Raw genomic sequence first — 17,692 nt, forward strand, 5'->3', positions numbered from 1 at the left:
TTGCATAACTGAAGCAGGCATTCGGGGTGTTTAAAACTGCTGTGTTAGAGCAAATAATCCTATGATAGGTGGAAGAAGATAGTAAAGAGTCAGACATTATTAAGGATAGAAAAAGTTGTGTATCACTTCACAGTTAAGGATGTTTTGATGTTTGCATCTTCTAAATGTTTTAGGAGGGTATCAGTCTCAGGATCCTGTTTCTTACTATCATTGTTAATCGAGGTGAAGACGAAAAGCAGATGGGCCTACAATCTTGAAGTCTGTCATTATCTTTATTATTTAAAACAGGATATCTTGTTGCTACAGCATAGTTCTTGCTGAAGTATCCATGAATTGCCTGACTCTGAATACAGAAGTCTCATCTTCCTCGCCTATCACCATGAGAAGAAATCTCTGACTTTCAAATGTGCTTATGGGCTAACTTCTACCCACAGTTTCATGTGCAAACACCTACAGAATTATTCTTGAATTTCACATATCAGTGGGATACTACACTGCGATGGAAGGTGCAATTTACCTCTAAATATCTGTCTTAAGGCTGCTTCCTGAGTCTACCTGCTTGAGATAACCTGCAAGTACATTTGCATATCACTTCCAAGTCCAGTAATCAGGTCTTTTTTCAGAACATTGCTTATTGCTTTCGCGTAGAATTACTAATAATATTAAATGTTGGGCAACCTTACTAAGCAGAGGCACCAGCCCTGCCTGTGAGACTGGATTGGAATCTGGCTTTGATTTTTTATCTAGGTTTCCCAATACGGAAAGAAGCTCTGACTTGGTGTAAAGCTGGAAAGGCTAGCTCCTTCCTAGCTGTGCTCCCCTTCTTCCCAGTACAGGGACCATATCTTTCCCTCTGGGTATAACCTCATTGTCTTGGTGAATCATCCCTGGGCTGGGAGATGCAGGCTGGCTTACATCCATCCACGCTCTACATGGAATGCAGATGCAGATTAGCTTCTTGTTTCCTCTTGGCTTCCTTTGCACAAGGTGAAGAGGTAGTTTAATATAGTCGGGAGACCACTAACGTGTAGAAGTCAGGGTTTGGGACTTCAGAATTAAACTACTAAAAGGCTTATCAGTATGGACGATATTGCTCCATGATCCATTTTGTATCCCTTCACTAAATTTGCTATCTGGGGGGGATACTTCTTTTGTCACACATGTACAGGAAGGCTTAAATCTTAGTTGAGGCCTATTGATCATTATGATATTAAAAATTCCCACCAGTGACACTGATTCTCCACTAGCAAATACCCAGGAATCAGTACCGTAAGACTGAGCAGCCCCAGGCTATTTCTTCTGCCATCAGGGTCAGACCAGGGACTAGGGCATAGACCAGCAATTGTAGTCAAGCAGCTGTAATTACATACATGAAAAACTAGTGCAAAAACAAGGTAGACAAATGTTTCTAACAACAGTAACTGCTGACATCATAAATTAGGCACAGTATGAAGACACATTGTAAGCAGGTAACATTTCTCTGTCAGAATAACTCTGTTTCATGCTCCCTAAAATTAGATTGCAAGGGGCAATCTAAATGTTTTTCTCCTTGAATTACAAGCGGAAATTCTACAAAATTACTGTCAACTCTTTGTACTCTTTAAATTTGCGATTTGCTGTTCCTCAAATGATCAATGAAGAGCCATATTCTTGATTAAAGAGCTATCATATAACACAACCTTTAGTGAACAAATCTTTTGTTGGAGATAGACTAGAACCAAAAAGTTCTTTTCAAGTGCTCCAGTGAGTTTCATCTTAAAACATCAAGCCAGATAAGAATCTTTTAAAAGCTTTGTATTTCTGGAAACTAGGTTTAGCTAAACTTTTTTTAATAGGTGCTAGTATTTGAGCCAAATTGTGGGCTGGCCCAAACTGGTGAGGTCTTCCTGACTTCAGCAGAACAGCATTTCTTTACAAAATAATTTGGCCTGCTGCTTTTAAGGCTGGCACTCTGTGTAGAAACTGGGTAGAGTACATTCTTGCTTTGATGCAGGCTCAGACACACAATACTTAGTCATTTTAATAAGTTACCTGTGTCCACCGAGATCAGTGTTTACAGAGAAATTTATAGGAACGACAAGATCCCAACGAGCTAATGTTTTACAGAATAAAAATGTAATTAATAACAGAGAAACAACAGTAAAAGCATGCACAAATGCTTGCCTAATAAAACAATGCTGGTGTCTGACCATAAATAGCTAAGAATCAGTGAAAAAAGGACACTGACAGAAAATTTTAGCCGCAGAAACTTGGGGCAGACATCAGATCATAACCACTTTATATCTAGCTTCATTTTGGGGGTATTGGTACTGAGTACACAAGAACTGAAATGCAAAATCCTGTGCAGTAGCTGGAATAACTTTGTGTCCTGTTCACTGAAACCCCATCTTTCTGGTGTGAGTCAATTGGTTGCCAAAAGGTAGGGTACAAAAAGAAAAATGGGTATGAATCATTTACCATGTGCGACTCACTTACTCATCATGTGGGTCTTTGAATTCCTAAGGAGGTAAAACACGGGTGACGAAACTTGTAAGCAGTAGATCAGTAACCATGCATTATATGCCTTAACAAGTAAATATACTTACCGTCTTCATTATGCTTAAGTTGTGCTAGATAAGTAAGTGAAAGCTCTTAGGAGAATAATTTGATATCGATACTAATTTTCTCTTATGACTGCTTATGTATGAATTTTCCTACAGACTTGCAGCTCTGCCACAAAGCTCTCTACTATCAGATCAAAAATGTTCTCTTTAATTGGCCTGGGTCACAGTTTGAAATGTAGTTAGAATGGGAAACATTTTTGAGTCTTCACTGCAGTATGTCCACGTTTTCCTGCTGCTGGAGGTGCTCTTTAATCCAATACAGACCTGGTATAAACACACCTGAGATGTAAAAGCTTTCTCATTCAAAATCTGCTTCTTCTAAGTTTTTTGGTGTTTTTTTTTTTTCCTTTTTTTTTTTTCTAAGCAGGAACATGTTGTTATTATTATTATTATTATTATTATTATTTATGTCTTGAGAAGGGTTGTGTTTTTCATCCTTTTCCTTATATTGTAGTTTGCCATTCCACATAATGGAATGAATTTCAGGTCTTCTTTTGTTTAAAATCATTATTCCTTATCCTATCACTCCACTCCCTGACAAAGAGTCCCTCTCCAGCTTTCCTGTAGGCCCCCTTTAAGCACTGGAAGGCAGCTGTAAGGTCTCCCTGGAGCCGCCTTTTCTCCAGGCTGAACAACCCCAAGTCCTGCAGCCTGTCTCCATGGAAGAGTACTCCAGCCCCTTGATCATCTTTATGGTCCTCCTCTAGACTCACTCCAACAGGTCCGTGTCCTTGTTATGCTGGGGGCCCCAGAGCCGAATACAGGGCTCCATGGGGGGTCTCAGAAGAGCAGAGCAGAGGGGGAGAATCACATCCCTTGACCTGCTGGTCATGCTAACAGTGCTTTGTCTCTTGGCAAAACCATGCTCTCATTTTTAGACAGTTCTATGTAATACATGGATAACTTGTGAATAAGTCCAAATGGTACAGTGAAGGCCGAATCCCCATACATGCACAATTTGATCAGTATTTATTAATAAAAACACGTTAAGTGGAATTCAGGTACATGTTTCTTTACTTGCACGAATATAGATTTGGGGACCTGTAGAGACCTGGTTTAATCTTTCTACTACAATTCTGAATAAGGTCATTTCATCACTTCTGACAATGATTCAAGTTGTATGAATGGCAGCTTTCCTATAAACCAAACAGTCCAAAGTTTAATTGAACTTGTAGAGTGCACAGATTATCTTTCCAAAAGAATACACCATTACCAAACTAAAGAACTTTCTCATTTTTCCCTAGGGCCCACCAATAGGGCAAGCAAGTTTTCTTATTTCATTAGTAAACAGTAAAATTTTTTTCATTGTCTGTCTCAAGTGCCATAGGCCAGTGCCAACGTTGAACATTGACATGTTCCAACATAATATTAAGTTAATTTTTCCCAGTCTGAATGAAGAATATAGCTCTTACCAGTTAGCAACTAATCCAGTAATTCAGGTTTTAGAAGTTTGAGATTTTTTTTCTCCTTTTTGCGTGCTAAGACATTTTACGGTGGTGGTGAATAGGGCATAATTTCATTACAAGAATAGTAAAAGGCATTAATAAGCTTTTACGTCTGTAAAAATTACACTTTCCAATACAACTGTAAGTAACCACGGGCTTTTAAACCACAGATATGAAATAATCGTTTGATGATTAAAACACCTTATTCTTACCGTACATCGCCTCATCAGGAAAGATCATTGAAATTTATTTACAATACTTCATTTGTACTTTGGGAGCCACATCAAATTCTTGGCTGGGATTACTTGTATGTTTTACTCGTACAGCAGGCGAGCAAAACTAGGAGAAACAAATCTCAAATCTCAGTTTTCTGCTTCAGAATCACAGAATCATGAATCTTAGAAATGATATAATCACAGAATGTGAGAATCAGAGAATCAGAGAATGTTATAACCTGGTGTGTGCCACTAGGAACCTTTAGAAATACTCTGATCTGAGGTGCTGAGCTTTCCTTGCACTTGTCTTGGATTTAGACTAATGGCCACTGCGTATGTTACCGGTGGATTGGGTACAGTTACCACCTGTGATAGATAACCGATGTCTAATTTCTGCCTCACTTTCCCTTTGGCAATCAGATGTACGAGGGACATGAGTGAGGCAGGCTGTGATAAGGGGTTACTTCCTATTGTATGTCCAAATAAGTGATATAGCTGAGGGTAAACTGAGGCAAAAGGTGATCTAAAAAAGTGATATAAAGATTATCCACTTCTTACTCCCTAGACTCCCTAGTCTTGAACACCAAAAAAGTGAATTTATAGTAAAAAAAAAACAAACAAAGCAACAAAAAATCCACATAGGTGAGTTAACTTAGGAAACAGCACTATAATTTATATGTTTTTGAACTATTATTTCATAAAGAAAGAAAAAGTAATACTGGAGTATCTGCAGCTTTCTGAAAGCCATGTTCTTCTGTACATACACATATTCGTTCCCTCAGTTCTGAGGATAAGAAACCTTCCAGGAAGTCGAAGCTTTACTGAGGAAGAGTCTAACAAAACGAGCAATGACTCAGCTGGGTGCCTCCATAAACACCCGCATGTCACTCATACATTTATCACGTCAACGTTAGTAATATGCTCACCACATCAACATGTGCAATTGCAACACTTGAACGACCAACCGGGCAACCTCTCACACAGTGCTCGTTGCAGCAGATTGCGTAAGACTGCACAAAGTAAACACACCGTGCTCTACAGCTGGCAGATAATTGTTCTGTGATTGCCGTGCTTTCAAAAGTTGGCACTGAGGTTTGGAAAGTCAAGATGCTGACACTGTGTTTGTGCTCGCTGGACTTGTGCAACAGTGAAGTGGCTGAGAACATGGTAATATAGCAAGATTAAAACAAAAAGCTATCGCCAATTGCATTTTACTCCTGAGGAAAAAAAATAATCCTGAAAACAATCTTTTTCACAACATGATTAAGAAGTAAATAAGTTTAAATAACAAAAGTCTGTAAAACTAAACCTTGCTTGATACAACAAAGAAGTTTATGTCCTTGGTAACATCTGAACTCGGTCCTTTGAAATGTGCAGTCAATATTTATTGACTTCTTCTTTATAAGTATAACATTTGTCAAGAACATAAAGCGTGTATGGAAATCATATTTTATTTCTGGAGAAGTAGGACCTTTCAGTGTTTCCTACTACATCATTGTGTGGGTGGCTGAGGAAAAGTAAAGTTAAAGCAAAAGGATAAATAATCTGTGAATAACCTAACTGTTTTGTTTGGCAGGGCACAAAGCTGGCCTTTAGCATAAACTACTCAATTAAATTTGTGGAGGTGTTCAGGGTCTGTTTATGTCACACTCTGATCTATTTACTCCAGAAGAGCGATATTTTTGGAAACGTCAACTTGGCAGATGCACGCAGTTGGGCAGTAAGGCTAACAGAACCATAAATAATACTAGGTTCTAGCTTCCACAGCAATTAAAAACATGTAAAGGAATCCAAGATGTCTTGTTTTGTTTTAGTTGTAGGTGTACTTCAGTTTGATTTTGGCAAGAATTTTGTATTTTCTATAACAGAAGACCAATCACGTCTAACTCTATGTGAAGTTTACAATCCTTACTATCACACCGTGACATCAACTTTACTTCTTACTTTACTTTTCCTTCTGCCATCAGCTAAATCTATGTAGAAAACACCAGCCTGAATATAATAAAAAAGTAGTAATAAATACTATTTTTCTTCGAGCTTTAAGTGTGTGGAGAAAAAAAATCTGTCCTGAGAATGTTTCATCAAATTCTAGCCAAACATGATTTCTTTTCAAATGGAATCAAAACCTTTTGAGAACACCCACAACGTCTTCTTGCAGAGTAGCTGTCTCAAATGGTGAGCTGAGCTCTGTAACATTTCTCAGAAGCTTTCTGCGTCTGAAACTCTCCAATTCCCAATCCTCACCACCCTTCCATGACATACTTCTCTGCGGTTCATGTGTTCACAGTATAACATTATGATAGTAATTGTACTGACAATCTTTTTTATGAATTTTTAATTTTCAGGTAAATTCACAGCAAAAATGCTGGTCATTGGTCACTGTCTTGCTCTACAAAGGTCAATATACGTTGACCCTCTGTGACCTAATTACCATTTCACGAAAGTATCCTCAGTCATTTACACGTGGTCTGCTCAAGCATAGTCATAATAAGGAATTTTCTTTTATAGTATCATATAGGACTTAGTATAGTAACGTGCCTAAGCAACTCAGTGTTCCATAAATGTTAAGACCTTTCTGACTCCAGCATTACTATCTTGTGGGTGGTTGGATTTTTTATTTTTATTTTTATTTTTTTATAAATGAGGAAACAGACATGCAGTGATTAAGGGATTTGGCCAAGGTCATACATGTGTGTGTCAGCTAGTATTAGAATTTAGGTCATTTTTTAACTGATGAGTAATATGTATATTGTACATGTGTGGTGAACTGTAGTTGGTTTTGCAAGTTTCACACAAATTTCAGTGCAAGAGTGAAGCATGTGTTTAATGTTAAAGTTTCAGTGTTTACAATTAAAAAATAACACTTGATTTTGGTCTTCAGTAGAAATTTACAACTTTGCTTTAAGTGAAACCTATCTTCTTTACAATAAAAAGCAAATTATCATGTGACAGGAGTAGTAAGGTCACACAGAAGATGTGGTTCTCATAAGTTTGGCCTAATTCTGATGCTGTTTCTGTACCAGCGAAAGTGAAAGAAGATCAAGCTTCTAAATTTAAAGACTGCAGACTCAGTTTTCCCAGTGCCTCACGTCCTTAACTTTAAGCATTTAAGTCTTGTTCACCTCTGAAGGACAAACATATATAAAGGATATAGTTGTAAATCTCAGCAGGACTAGTACAAGTGCCAGTTAAGAGAGGCATAATACAGTAAGACACAAAGGCTAAGCTGTCTTAGAAATCAGAAACGGAGACAAAGGAACTATTGTTTCTTGTACTGAGAAAAAATGATAGCATGAAAGATAAAACTTTCTGAAGGTGTTATTACAACACCAAACAATAAAAATGTCTGTGTTTGGCAAGTTTTAAACAAGCATGACTGCTATTGCCTTTTTGTTCAATGTGTAGTTTTAGTCTAATTACAGGAAATGTCTATGATGTAGGTAGGAGTGACATTCGAATGTACAATAATCTTATTTACTGTACTTATATTAATAGGCTTAAATTCCTCAGGAAAAACATGTGAGCCTACAGAGGAGGAAATTATTTTATAGATCCTTCACAGTTTCACTCCTTCATTTCAGCTACATGGCAGTTTGCTTCATTTTCTGAAAATATGCAAAATAACTGCGTAGCTCGTTGCAGCATGTGTCGCAGGGGATCTTCTACCTCAAGAAGAGCCACAACCCAACAGTGTAGCTGAGATTCGCTACAACACAAGGGCAAGTTACAACTTCTGCTCTGAAGGACCATTACTGCCACGTTTAAATCCACTCATCGTTGCCGCTTGTAATGGTGGCGCTGGATGTGGATCAGGGTGTTTTGGAGAGCGGGCCCTGCGAGGTAGAAGCCTAAGAGTAAGTTTTTATGAAGTAATCAACGAAAAAAAAATGGCACGGATGAAAATATTCTGCAACTGTGAAAAAGAAAAAAGCGGGGGGGGGTGGGGGGGGAAGAAACAATCCCTGCGCAGCAGGGTATGGGCAGGCGAGCCTGGGGGCCTTCGCCCAGCAGAGGCAGGCCGCTGACAGGCCCGCGGGGCCTCGGCTCCCGCTCCTGGCGGCGGAGGGCGGCCGAGGGGCGGCGGTGCCCGGGATCAGGCCGGCGTCGGGCGGCCCAGCGAGGAGGCCTCGGCCGGGCCGGGCCCGCTCCCGCAGCGCCCCCAGCGGCGGCGCGGCAGGCCCCAGCCCCGGCTCCAGCTCCAGCTCCAGCTCCTCCCCCGGGGCCGCGGCGCGGCCGCCTTCGCCCTCCTCCCCCGCCGCCGTGCCGGGCGGAGCGCCATGGATGCCGCTGCCTGCCGCCTGCGCCGGGGCTCGGGCTGCCGCCGCCTCGCCTGTCCCCCCGCCTCCCCGCGGCGCTGAGGAGGGCGAAGGGGCTCCGGGAGGACGAGGTGAGCAGCGGGGCCGGGGGGGGGGGTGGGCGCCGGGCCGGGTCACCTCGCCAGGCCCGCGGCTCGGCGGCAACTCGAGCCCCGCGGCCCGGCCCGGCGGCGGCGGCGGCGGGGCCAGGCGGGAGGCCCCGGGCCGGGGGGGCGGCGGGGCCCGGAGCGACCCCGGCTGCGAAGGGCGGCGGGAGGGCTGCCGTCCCCGCCGGGCCGCGCCGGGCAGGCCGCGGGAAGCCCCCCTCGTCCGGCCCCGGCCCGCCTGGCCCTGCGCAGGCCCCGCCGCGGCCTGGCCCCGCTTCTGGTGCGGGCACCCGGGGCCGCTCGTCCGGCCCGGCCCGGCCCGGCCCGGCTCCCCCTTCGGCTGCTCGTTCCCCTCCGCCCGGGGCCCCTCGGGCGGCTGGGGGAACAGCAGGTGCCCCTACCGAACTTGGCCCGCTTCTCGCCGCCTCGCTGGGTTGTCTTCTCTCTGTCTCCTGCCCCCTTTCTTCGCTCCTTCCTCCCCCCGCCTTCGAAGTTAATCATTTAATCGCGTTAAGGAGACGTAGTACAGCCACCGCGCGGGCTGCTCGTACGGCCTGAAGTTAGCTGTGTTGGTCCTGGAACGGGGAGCGCGGCCTGTGAGCAGCCCACGGGGTCGTGGGCATTGTTCAAGGCACAGAAAGCGCACCTCGTAACGTTAACTCCCTCTTACAGCGTGCGATCTGCCGGGACTGCAGCGATAACAAAGTAAACGCGGTGGCAGGCAGTCATCGGGGGATCCGTAATGTCTTTCTGCTCGTGAATTGTACGAAATGCTGTTTGTCATACTTGCATTTTCTCGCATCTTGGGGTTCCAACGTATGACGAAACAGCACTGCTGATTCAGTGCACATTTTCCATGTCATACCGATTTCTGATTCACTTTTGTAAATCCTCATGTGCCCTTGATGGAGTTATTTTTTAACTATTAACTCATTAGCAGCAAGTAAACAAGGCAGCAGACTTTGTCCGGATCGAGATCCTTCCCCCTTGTTCTCCCCTACCTCCTAAATTTGTGAGGATCCTATCCAGTATTTTGTATTTAACCAGTGAGTTTGGTAAACTAATTCTCTCTCTCTCTTTTTTTTTTTTTATAAGCTGTATTCAAGGTCTTTTTTTTTCTCGTGTATTTAATTTGGATAGGTTGATTTGTAACCTTTGTTCTACTTTTTATACGAAAGTGGCCATGTTTACTGTGTTCTTAGGCATGGGAGGTGAACGTGACTATTTGTTAGGGAAACACCAAGTAAAAAGTAACCACGTAGATCAAAAATGTCTCCTAGCATTTTTAAGGGACATTTTTGGTCTTTAGCTTGCATGTACAACTGTGGCATTGGGCCAACAAATAATGTTGTTTCCCTTATATGTACATGAATTATTTGAATTATTCACTGCATTTTAAAAAAAGTTACAAATTACACAATATTTTTCTTAAAAAGTTTTGAATATAGAAGTGATCCTGAAATTGCCTTTTTTTCTTCTTTGACTTAAAAAGCTTCTTTTGTTTGTGTTGTAATGCGGTTTAAAAGGATTAAGGGATTCATAAAAGTTTCGCAAAAATTCTTCGTCTTTAGTTGTGCATCTCATTTTTTTTTGTATTGTGGGTTTTTATTTTAAATGTGACTTTCGACATCCTTCTATGTTTACTTGAGTGAACAGATAGTTCATCTTTCAGAAAGTTGAGTACATTTTATTATAAAGTGATATTAAGAGGAAGGGGTTAGGCATGTCAACACTACTTGTCTTTATATTAGCTCTGAGAACATACAGAAGGGTTAAGCACAATTTTGCTACTTACATTTTTAATTTTGAGTTATCCTATAAATAAAGTAGGATTTAAGTCTTCCTTAATTGTCAACTGGAACTTGAGGTTTATTTCCAATAAAGTAGAACAAACTTATTGCTGATTATTCGTGTATAAAGGATGAAAAAAATAATTGCTGGTCAAATACGTGGAAATTTTCTTAATGTCAGTCTGAAAATATGCTATACATTTTAGAGGGGAGCAAATCCAAATCCAAGACTGAAGTTTTGTTTCTTTTTTTCCAGGTGAAAACTGCGAAAGCCTGGGGCTGGCTGAAAAGAGACCTTAATTGTACTCGAGTTTGTCTGGCTTGAACAATTAAAGGATATTTTTGGTACTTTTAAATTTAAGCAGAAGCGGCTTTTTTCCTTTTTTTTCTTTTTTTTTTTTTTTAAACAAAACAAAACACCATGGCAGATGTGGACCCAGACACGTTGCTGGAATGGCTGCAGATGGGGCAGGGAGATGAAAGGGATATGCAGCTAATAGCACTGGAACAGCTATGCATGCTACTTCTGATGTCAGATAACGTGGATCGCTGTTTTGAGACGTAAGTAGTTTTGTCTTTCTGTATGGAATGTTATTTTCCTCTCTCGGTAGCTGTATATAAAACTAAACATTCATAACATTCAATATTCATAAAAATTTAATGCTCTTAGCATGAGAAGCTTTCAGGTTCGAAAACGTTTCTGCGGACCAAACTTGAGTATGTATCACTGAAATGTGCTAATGTGGTGTGAAGTACTGCTTTCTAGTTAAAATGTAGTGTCATGGGAGTGATTTGCTGTGCCTCTTCTGATGCATGATTTGGCTGTTTAATTTAAAGAAATGTATTCAGAATTGCGATCTGGAAGGTGTTTTTTTTTTTTTCTTTCTGGTAGAGAAAAAGCTTTTTTTTTTTTTTTTAATGTTAAGACAATAATGATTGGTTATACAAATTTAAGCATCCATACTCTGGCAACACTTTTCTTCAAGATATAGTAGTTTCCTTGGCTCTGCAAATCTGAAAACGTCACAGATATCTTCCACTCTTTATAAAAGTAGTTTGCCCATTCTTTGAAGAATGTTGCTGTTTTTGCCGCCCTCTTTTTCAGCTCTCTTGCACACCTCCTATCTGTCTTTGCTCTCACTTGTATTTCACACAGCAGAAAACGCTGATGTAACCACTTCTGTTACCTAATGGTGTTGCTGTGCATTTGTTACACTACTTCCTGTGAGGCCCAGGAGTAGTAGGGAAGGGAGGCAGCAACACTGTAAACAGTCAAGGTTTTAAAACTTACTAGCAGCTAAGGGAGTGCTGTTTGTTTGTTTGTTTTTTAATGCTTTCTACTTTCTTCCTTTATCTGCTCCTCAATCTGATATCTCTTAAAGTCTGATTATTTTTTTTCCCCGTCCCCATTTCATATTTGGATCCTCTTGCAACTCTCTTCCATCTTTTCTCCATTAGTCTCACGTTCCTTTCTTTTGCATCTTGTGAAATGGCTAGTGCCTTGTTGATCTATCCTGCTTCATAGGAGTATGGGTTTAGGAGCATTTAGGAAGGTAACTGTTGGAGTGTTTAGCCCTGAAGAAGACAACACTTTACAGGCTTCTCTCTTACAAGTCATTCATTGTTCATGACTGCCTTTATTTCAAGAAGTGTAAAATGAATACATCTCTAAAGCTAGGGGTTCTAACGGTTGCCTAACAGTGATCAAAGTTTTGTACACTGCTTTAGAATATGAAACTGGCTGACCTTGAGCCTTGAAGAGCTTACAAGTAGGATTTTGGAATTGAAAGAGACAATAGGTCTCTAGCATTTGACTTCTCTGTCTGTCCCTTGTAGCACTGATACTGATGAAGCACTCTGTCTCCAGCCTTGGAAAAGCTAATTTAGTGACAAATTAATTTGCCTCTATAAAAAAGAGTCTGGTAGTTAAGAATGATTTTTTCTGATCAATTGAAGTGAACTTTCTACTTGAATATGTTTAATGGTGAACAGAAGTAGAAGTTTGGGAATCAGTATTTGTAAGGATATCTTCTGTGTATTTGGAAATCGGGAACAAAATATCAACTTTTAAAATATAAAACAGTTGTGGGGTTTATGCATTTTATTTGGAACAGACATTAATCTCAGAATAAATGAATTCAATAGTCCAAGTGCTTTTTTCAAAGTATATGTAATGAATGCTCCATTATTGCAGTGTTGTGGTTTTAAAATTAGTTTTGATGTCTGAAAGAAGAAACATTTAAAATGCCATTTGGCATTTTTAGTTTTGAGTCTTAGTATAATTTAATTTTACTGGCCCTCTTAAGTTGTTGATCTTTTTTGCTGTTGTAAGCTTCCCTCAGACAAAAAAAGGAAGAGAATAAAATGTGAATTAGGAAAAAGTTAGCAAGGTTCCGTGCCTGTTTGTGTCATTTTTACAGTAAAGTTCAAACTGCTACTTTTAATGGGCACTGTTAAGACCCTGAATACATGGTTCCGTGGTATTTGGTGAGCTAACACAGTATAGTTCATCGCCTCCAAAGGAAGAGCTATGGCTTTCCATTTACCAATGCTCACCATTTTAATTCCTCTCAGCAACATACTTGCTTCACGCCAGCATCAGGGCTGGACTCCTCTAACTTGCTAAAAGAGCAAAGCTACTCTTTAAACGTGCCGAAGAAGGTGGCTAGCCTTCTGCTGTTACAGTGCATTAAAGCAGAGTGTAGGGGTGACTGATGAGCACTGGAGGTGGAAATGGAAATAAGGGAGAAGCAGAGCAAGCTAAGAACATTTCAGTGGATTGTATCACAGCCTGCATTTCAAGGTGACTTTATTTTGAAGCTCTTTGTAAGAAATAAAAACACTTTTCAAGACATCATTTAGATCTTCTCCAAATGAGTTCAAGAAGCCAACATTCTCAGCATGACAGAGTGTAACTAAAATAAGCCCTGATAATATTTTAAAGTTGCTTTTCAGTAATGTTTTTTAAAGGAGTTATGGCTCGTCTAAATAGGAGGCTTAGTATTTGACAGCAGTGGTGCCAAACACATTTTTTCAGGAACTAATTTTGAAAATGCTTTCACTGGATGCAAGATTTATAATGCAGACTTATTTTTCTGGTGATAAGAAAAGCAGTCTTTAAAAAGGCATTACAATGTTTTTTGTTCTGTTAAACAGAGAGAGCATTCCCAAAGTTTTGTATGCCATGCAGATGTTATTTTAAGATCTTTGAACTGTTTAGTGCTATTAATGATGTTGACTAAGAAACCTTTAAGAAAACCTTTCGTGTGTGGAATTCAGCAACTCAAAGATGGAAGGTGGAATTTTGAAATAGTTAATGTGTTGGAGAATAAAAAGTCATGTTTCTTCAGGGGTCAATGAGAGTGACTTATTAATTATTAGTCCTCTTTTACGTAAGAAATGCTTTGCTCTTATGACATCAGTAAAATTATGAGCTTTTTCTTTGCTAAAGTACATCTGGTGATTAAAAGCTGCATATGGTGAGGACTGGCAAAGCTATGAAACTGACACATGAAAATTATTGACATGAATGCAGTGCCTTTTCATTGAAAGCACAGCATTGTTCCCAGAATGATTTCACCAGTATCTTTTATGTGGCATTATACACAGTCTCACTTACCAAGGAACAATCACAAACTTAAATAAATAAAATATAAAGAAGAGAAAAGATGGATTCGCAATCTAATACTGCATTGTTGCAGTGAAGTAATGGGGTTACTTTGCAAGCATTGTCAATGAAATGGGATATTCTAAAACTAGATTTCTCTGTACAAAAGTAATGGATGTTGAATGTCTTTTCTGACCAAGTCAGAAAAAAGGAAGCATCACTAGATGTGTGATGCTGTGTTTTGTTCAGTGTGCTAGCACTATCACAACAGATTGGAGGGTGTGCAGCCAGTAACTGATTATGGTGCCAAATAATTGACGTTTCTTTACTTTTCCCCACATTTACAAATTACATCTGATTAACTTATTTTTAGTGTTACTCATATGTTAGTGTTAAAAAAAATCAGTGGCATATTCATCTTCTGGTGATAATGAGTCACAGACACTGTTAGTCACTTAGCATGAAGAATGGCTAACATTTTAACAGCAGCACCAGCCAGTAGTGTGAACTGCAGAAGCTTAATGAGTGAATAGAAACGGCTCTGCTAAGTAATTGAGGGTGAGAAAAACTCACCGTCGTTATAAGTGTTAGTCCCAAACTGTAGTTAAACCGTATGCTAGCAAGTCAGCTTTAACAGGAGTTTTAAATATTCATTTTCTATAAGAATTATTGAAAGGGCGTTTTAATGTTTGAATTGTTAAAGGTAATTTCCAAGAGCTGTAGAGACTGTTAGCTATAGTCTCACGCTGTTAGTAGAGGCCTTCTCCACGTGTGTGAACTTGTCTTTTTCCCTCTCTCTGGTTGTTTCACTTTATTTTGGCGAAATGAAATGGAATCTCTTTAGATCTGGGCTTTGTGCTGCTACTTTGTATGCAAGAGTAAAAGTATTTAGCAAGAAAGATGTTATTTAATTATTTTCTTTAATTTTGATGGAAACTTGTAAAACAACGCAGTAATATAACAAACAGTGAAACCTGAGTAAAGCCTCTTCTACGCTGTGAACAGATGAAATTTCCCTTTTGGCGCTGCCGTAAGACATCTCTGTATATTTAGCATTAACAGATTGGGGCAACAATGAAGTATCAAGAGTTATCAACTTATTTTACAAACATAAACAAAAATTATACAAAGGATCAAAATTGAAGGTTCTAACGTGTAAAGTAGGAATCCTTTCAGTTTAATTTTTAAGGTGAAATATGTTTATTTTGCCTTAGCTTACGTTAAACTTTGTTCCTTACTGAGGTATATATTCACTAGAGAAAAGGTGTCTCAACCATGTATTTGCTAACATGCCATGAGTGTAAGATGAAGTTCTAGTGAAGCAGGTTATTTTGATATGAGCTGGCGAGACTATGGTAAATTAACGTGGAAAAGTTCACCTTTACCTCAGCCTCATCACCTAAAACTACAGGCTTCTTTGAAACATAACCCCCAAAAAAAAAACAAAACAAAACAAATTTTGTTGGTGTTTCATAGTGGAGAGAGAATTCCAAAATGGGAGATGAGCTCAGTATTCTTTGTGCTGGTTTTGTTTAGTAAGCAGATGGATAACTGCAGTAAATCAAAACTGGATACAGACAGAAATGCAATTTCCTTGCAGAGACGGGAATAGGAATGTGAAGTGCTGGTTTTCAGGCCTATTTTAATGTTTGTGTTGGCTTTACAAGCATTTTTGCAATTCAGACAGTGGTGATGTGCCCTTTAACAGATTTAGCAGTCATGATAAAAGTAACAGGCTGAGAGGGCAGCTCGTACTGATCAGCCGTATTAAGGTGGATTGAAAAGTCACTCATGATGTGTGTCCCCTACAGGTTTGCCTGATTTGTTGTTTGTTTGTTTTCAGTCAGCCCATTCTCGTGTGTGTTTTGTTTTTTCTTCCTCTCTTGGAGTGCAACCGTCAGTAAATCGAGACAAGCATTGATGTGAACTATGGACTACCAGTTTTCATTGTTTAAACCTTGTGAAGCGTATATTCTTAGTGAAATACTAGTTTGGGCTGATGCAGCTATGTCTCGCAATAAATGAAATCTTGTGAGCTTCACAATGGCAAGAATCGTGTGATTCCTGGTAACTTTTTGCCTTCTAAAGAGGATGTGGCAGCAGCGAAATGCCGGTGCTGGCGTTATTCGCTCTGCAGGTGGACGTGAATGTGGTGGGATCTTCAGCACCCCGCAGATTGCCGTTCTGAGATGGAAAGCACAGGCACAGCAGGGGATGTGCAGTATTTTGCAGGGACCTGTCATGTTACAGCGTAATGTTTAGAATTATTTCTGATTTTTAAGTCTTTCTGGGTTTTGTTGTTGATTGGTTTGGGCTTTTCTCGTTTATTTTTGCAGTGGTAAAGGGTTTTAATGCCCAAACCTCTTTGTTTTCTCTTTGTAAAATGGGAATTATGGCCTCATAATCACGGGTATTATAGAGATTAATTGGCCTTGTCTAGTCATTTGGAGAATCTTAATGGTTACAGATGCCAGAAGGGAAGATTAGATCATCCAAATAGACATCCTCTGTAACGTCACGGGCCGCTGTATTTTACCTGGTTGTTCCTGAATCGAGCGTCTTGTTTGACAGAGGCATACCATGTACTTAACACTCTCAAAAAGACATCCTACCTCATTTTAAATGCATCGGGTCAAAGAGCTTACCCCCCTGTTTCGCTATCTCGTCTACTGGCGACTTGCCTTTGTTGCTGAAATTTGCTTGTCTTTTTATATGTGAATTGGCCAAGCTTCTGTGGTCTGTGATGGGTAGCTGGTGCTCCTCTTCCTCGTGGGTTACAGGTTGGAACCATTGCTACGGGGAATGTACGACCACACACAAGGATCTAGTCAGCTCTTGATCTTACTCCTCCTCTCCAGTTCTTCAATTTCCAAAACTTTTTAGAAATATTTTCCAGTCTTGGCTTCATCCATGTTCTTCACAGTAGTACCTGTTTCTTACTGTTAGCAGTTATCCAAAATTTAGTTAGATGTTTCCAAGGCGTTGTACAGGAAGTCTGGTCTTAGTTACTTATCTTCACAGTTGCTTTCAGGATATGGTTGCTGACTTTTTAGGTATGACTTGATGTGTTACCCAGACTAAGGTCAGAAACACGGCATTTGGGTGTGTTGTAAACACATTTTGTTTAAGTGAGCCTGTGCCCCTGAGTAGTCCTGACAATACTGTATAACTCATCACGGTGTCTTTGCTGTTATTTATTAGTCTGCCAGTTTTTCTGTTTTTCCCTCTTAAAATATCATTACTATCACATTTGTGTGTATCATCTTTTTGTTCTGCTTTTTTGTGTGTGAGGTAAAATTTAAGTGATCTGTTCTTGCAGCCACTGGACAAAAGATGGGTGCAGAATTTTAAAAAATTCATTAACTTACTTTCTTAAAAGGTTTCCATGGCCTAATAGATTGGATGAGACCAATTTGAAATAGATGACATCCTTTCTTGAATGACTGTACTAGTAAATTATTTTCAATATTGGCCTCTTCTGAAGAGGGTACTTATGAGGCATAGCTCGCATGGGTTTTCAGAAGATTGGTAATGGGAAAATGGAAGATTTCTTGTGGAAGACTGGCTGTATGTGAATATCACCTGGATCCGGTACTCAGGGACTAAAATCTGCCTGTGAGTTGGTAACTT

General features: G+C 40.1%; 1 protein-coding gene across 9 annotated transcripts in view; it reads left to right on the forward strand.

Annotated features, from left to right (window-relative positions):
- The first annotated feature begins 8,493 nt into the window (after positions 1-8,493).
- The window catches only part of HECTD1 (HECT domain E3 ubiquitin protein ligase 1), a 63,420-nt gene continuing 54,221 nt past the window's right edge, over positions 8,494-17,692 (forward strand). For all 9 annotated transcript variants that reach the window (XM_066997250.1, XM_066997255.1, XM_066997258.1 and 6 more), the window contains exons 1-2: positions 8,494-8,650; positions 10,712-11,016. In XM_066997250.1, coding sequence (XP_066853351.1) covers positions 10,877-11,016 — 140 coding nt within the window. In that variant the 5' untranslated portion in view covers positions 8,494-8,650; positions 10,712-10,876. The remainder of the gene's footprint in view (positions 8,651-10,711; positions 11,017-17,692) is intronic.

The sequence above is a fragment of the Anser cygnoides genome, chromosome 5 (genome assembly GCF_040182565.1).
Source record: "Anser cygnoides isolate HZ-2024a breed goose chromosome 5, Taihu_goose_T2T_genome, whole genome shotgun sequence".
NCBI lineage: Eukaryota > Metazoa > Chordata > Aves > Anseriformes > Anatidae > Anser > Anser cygnoides.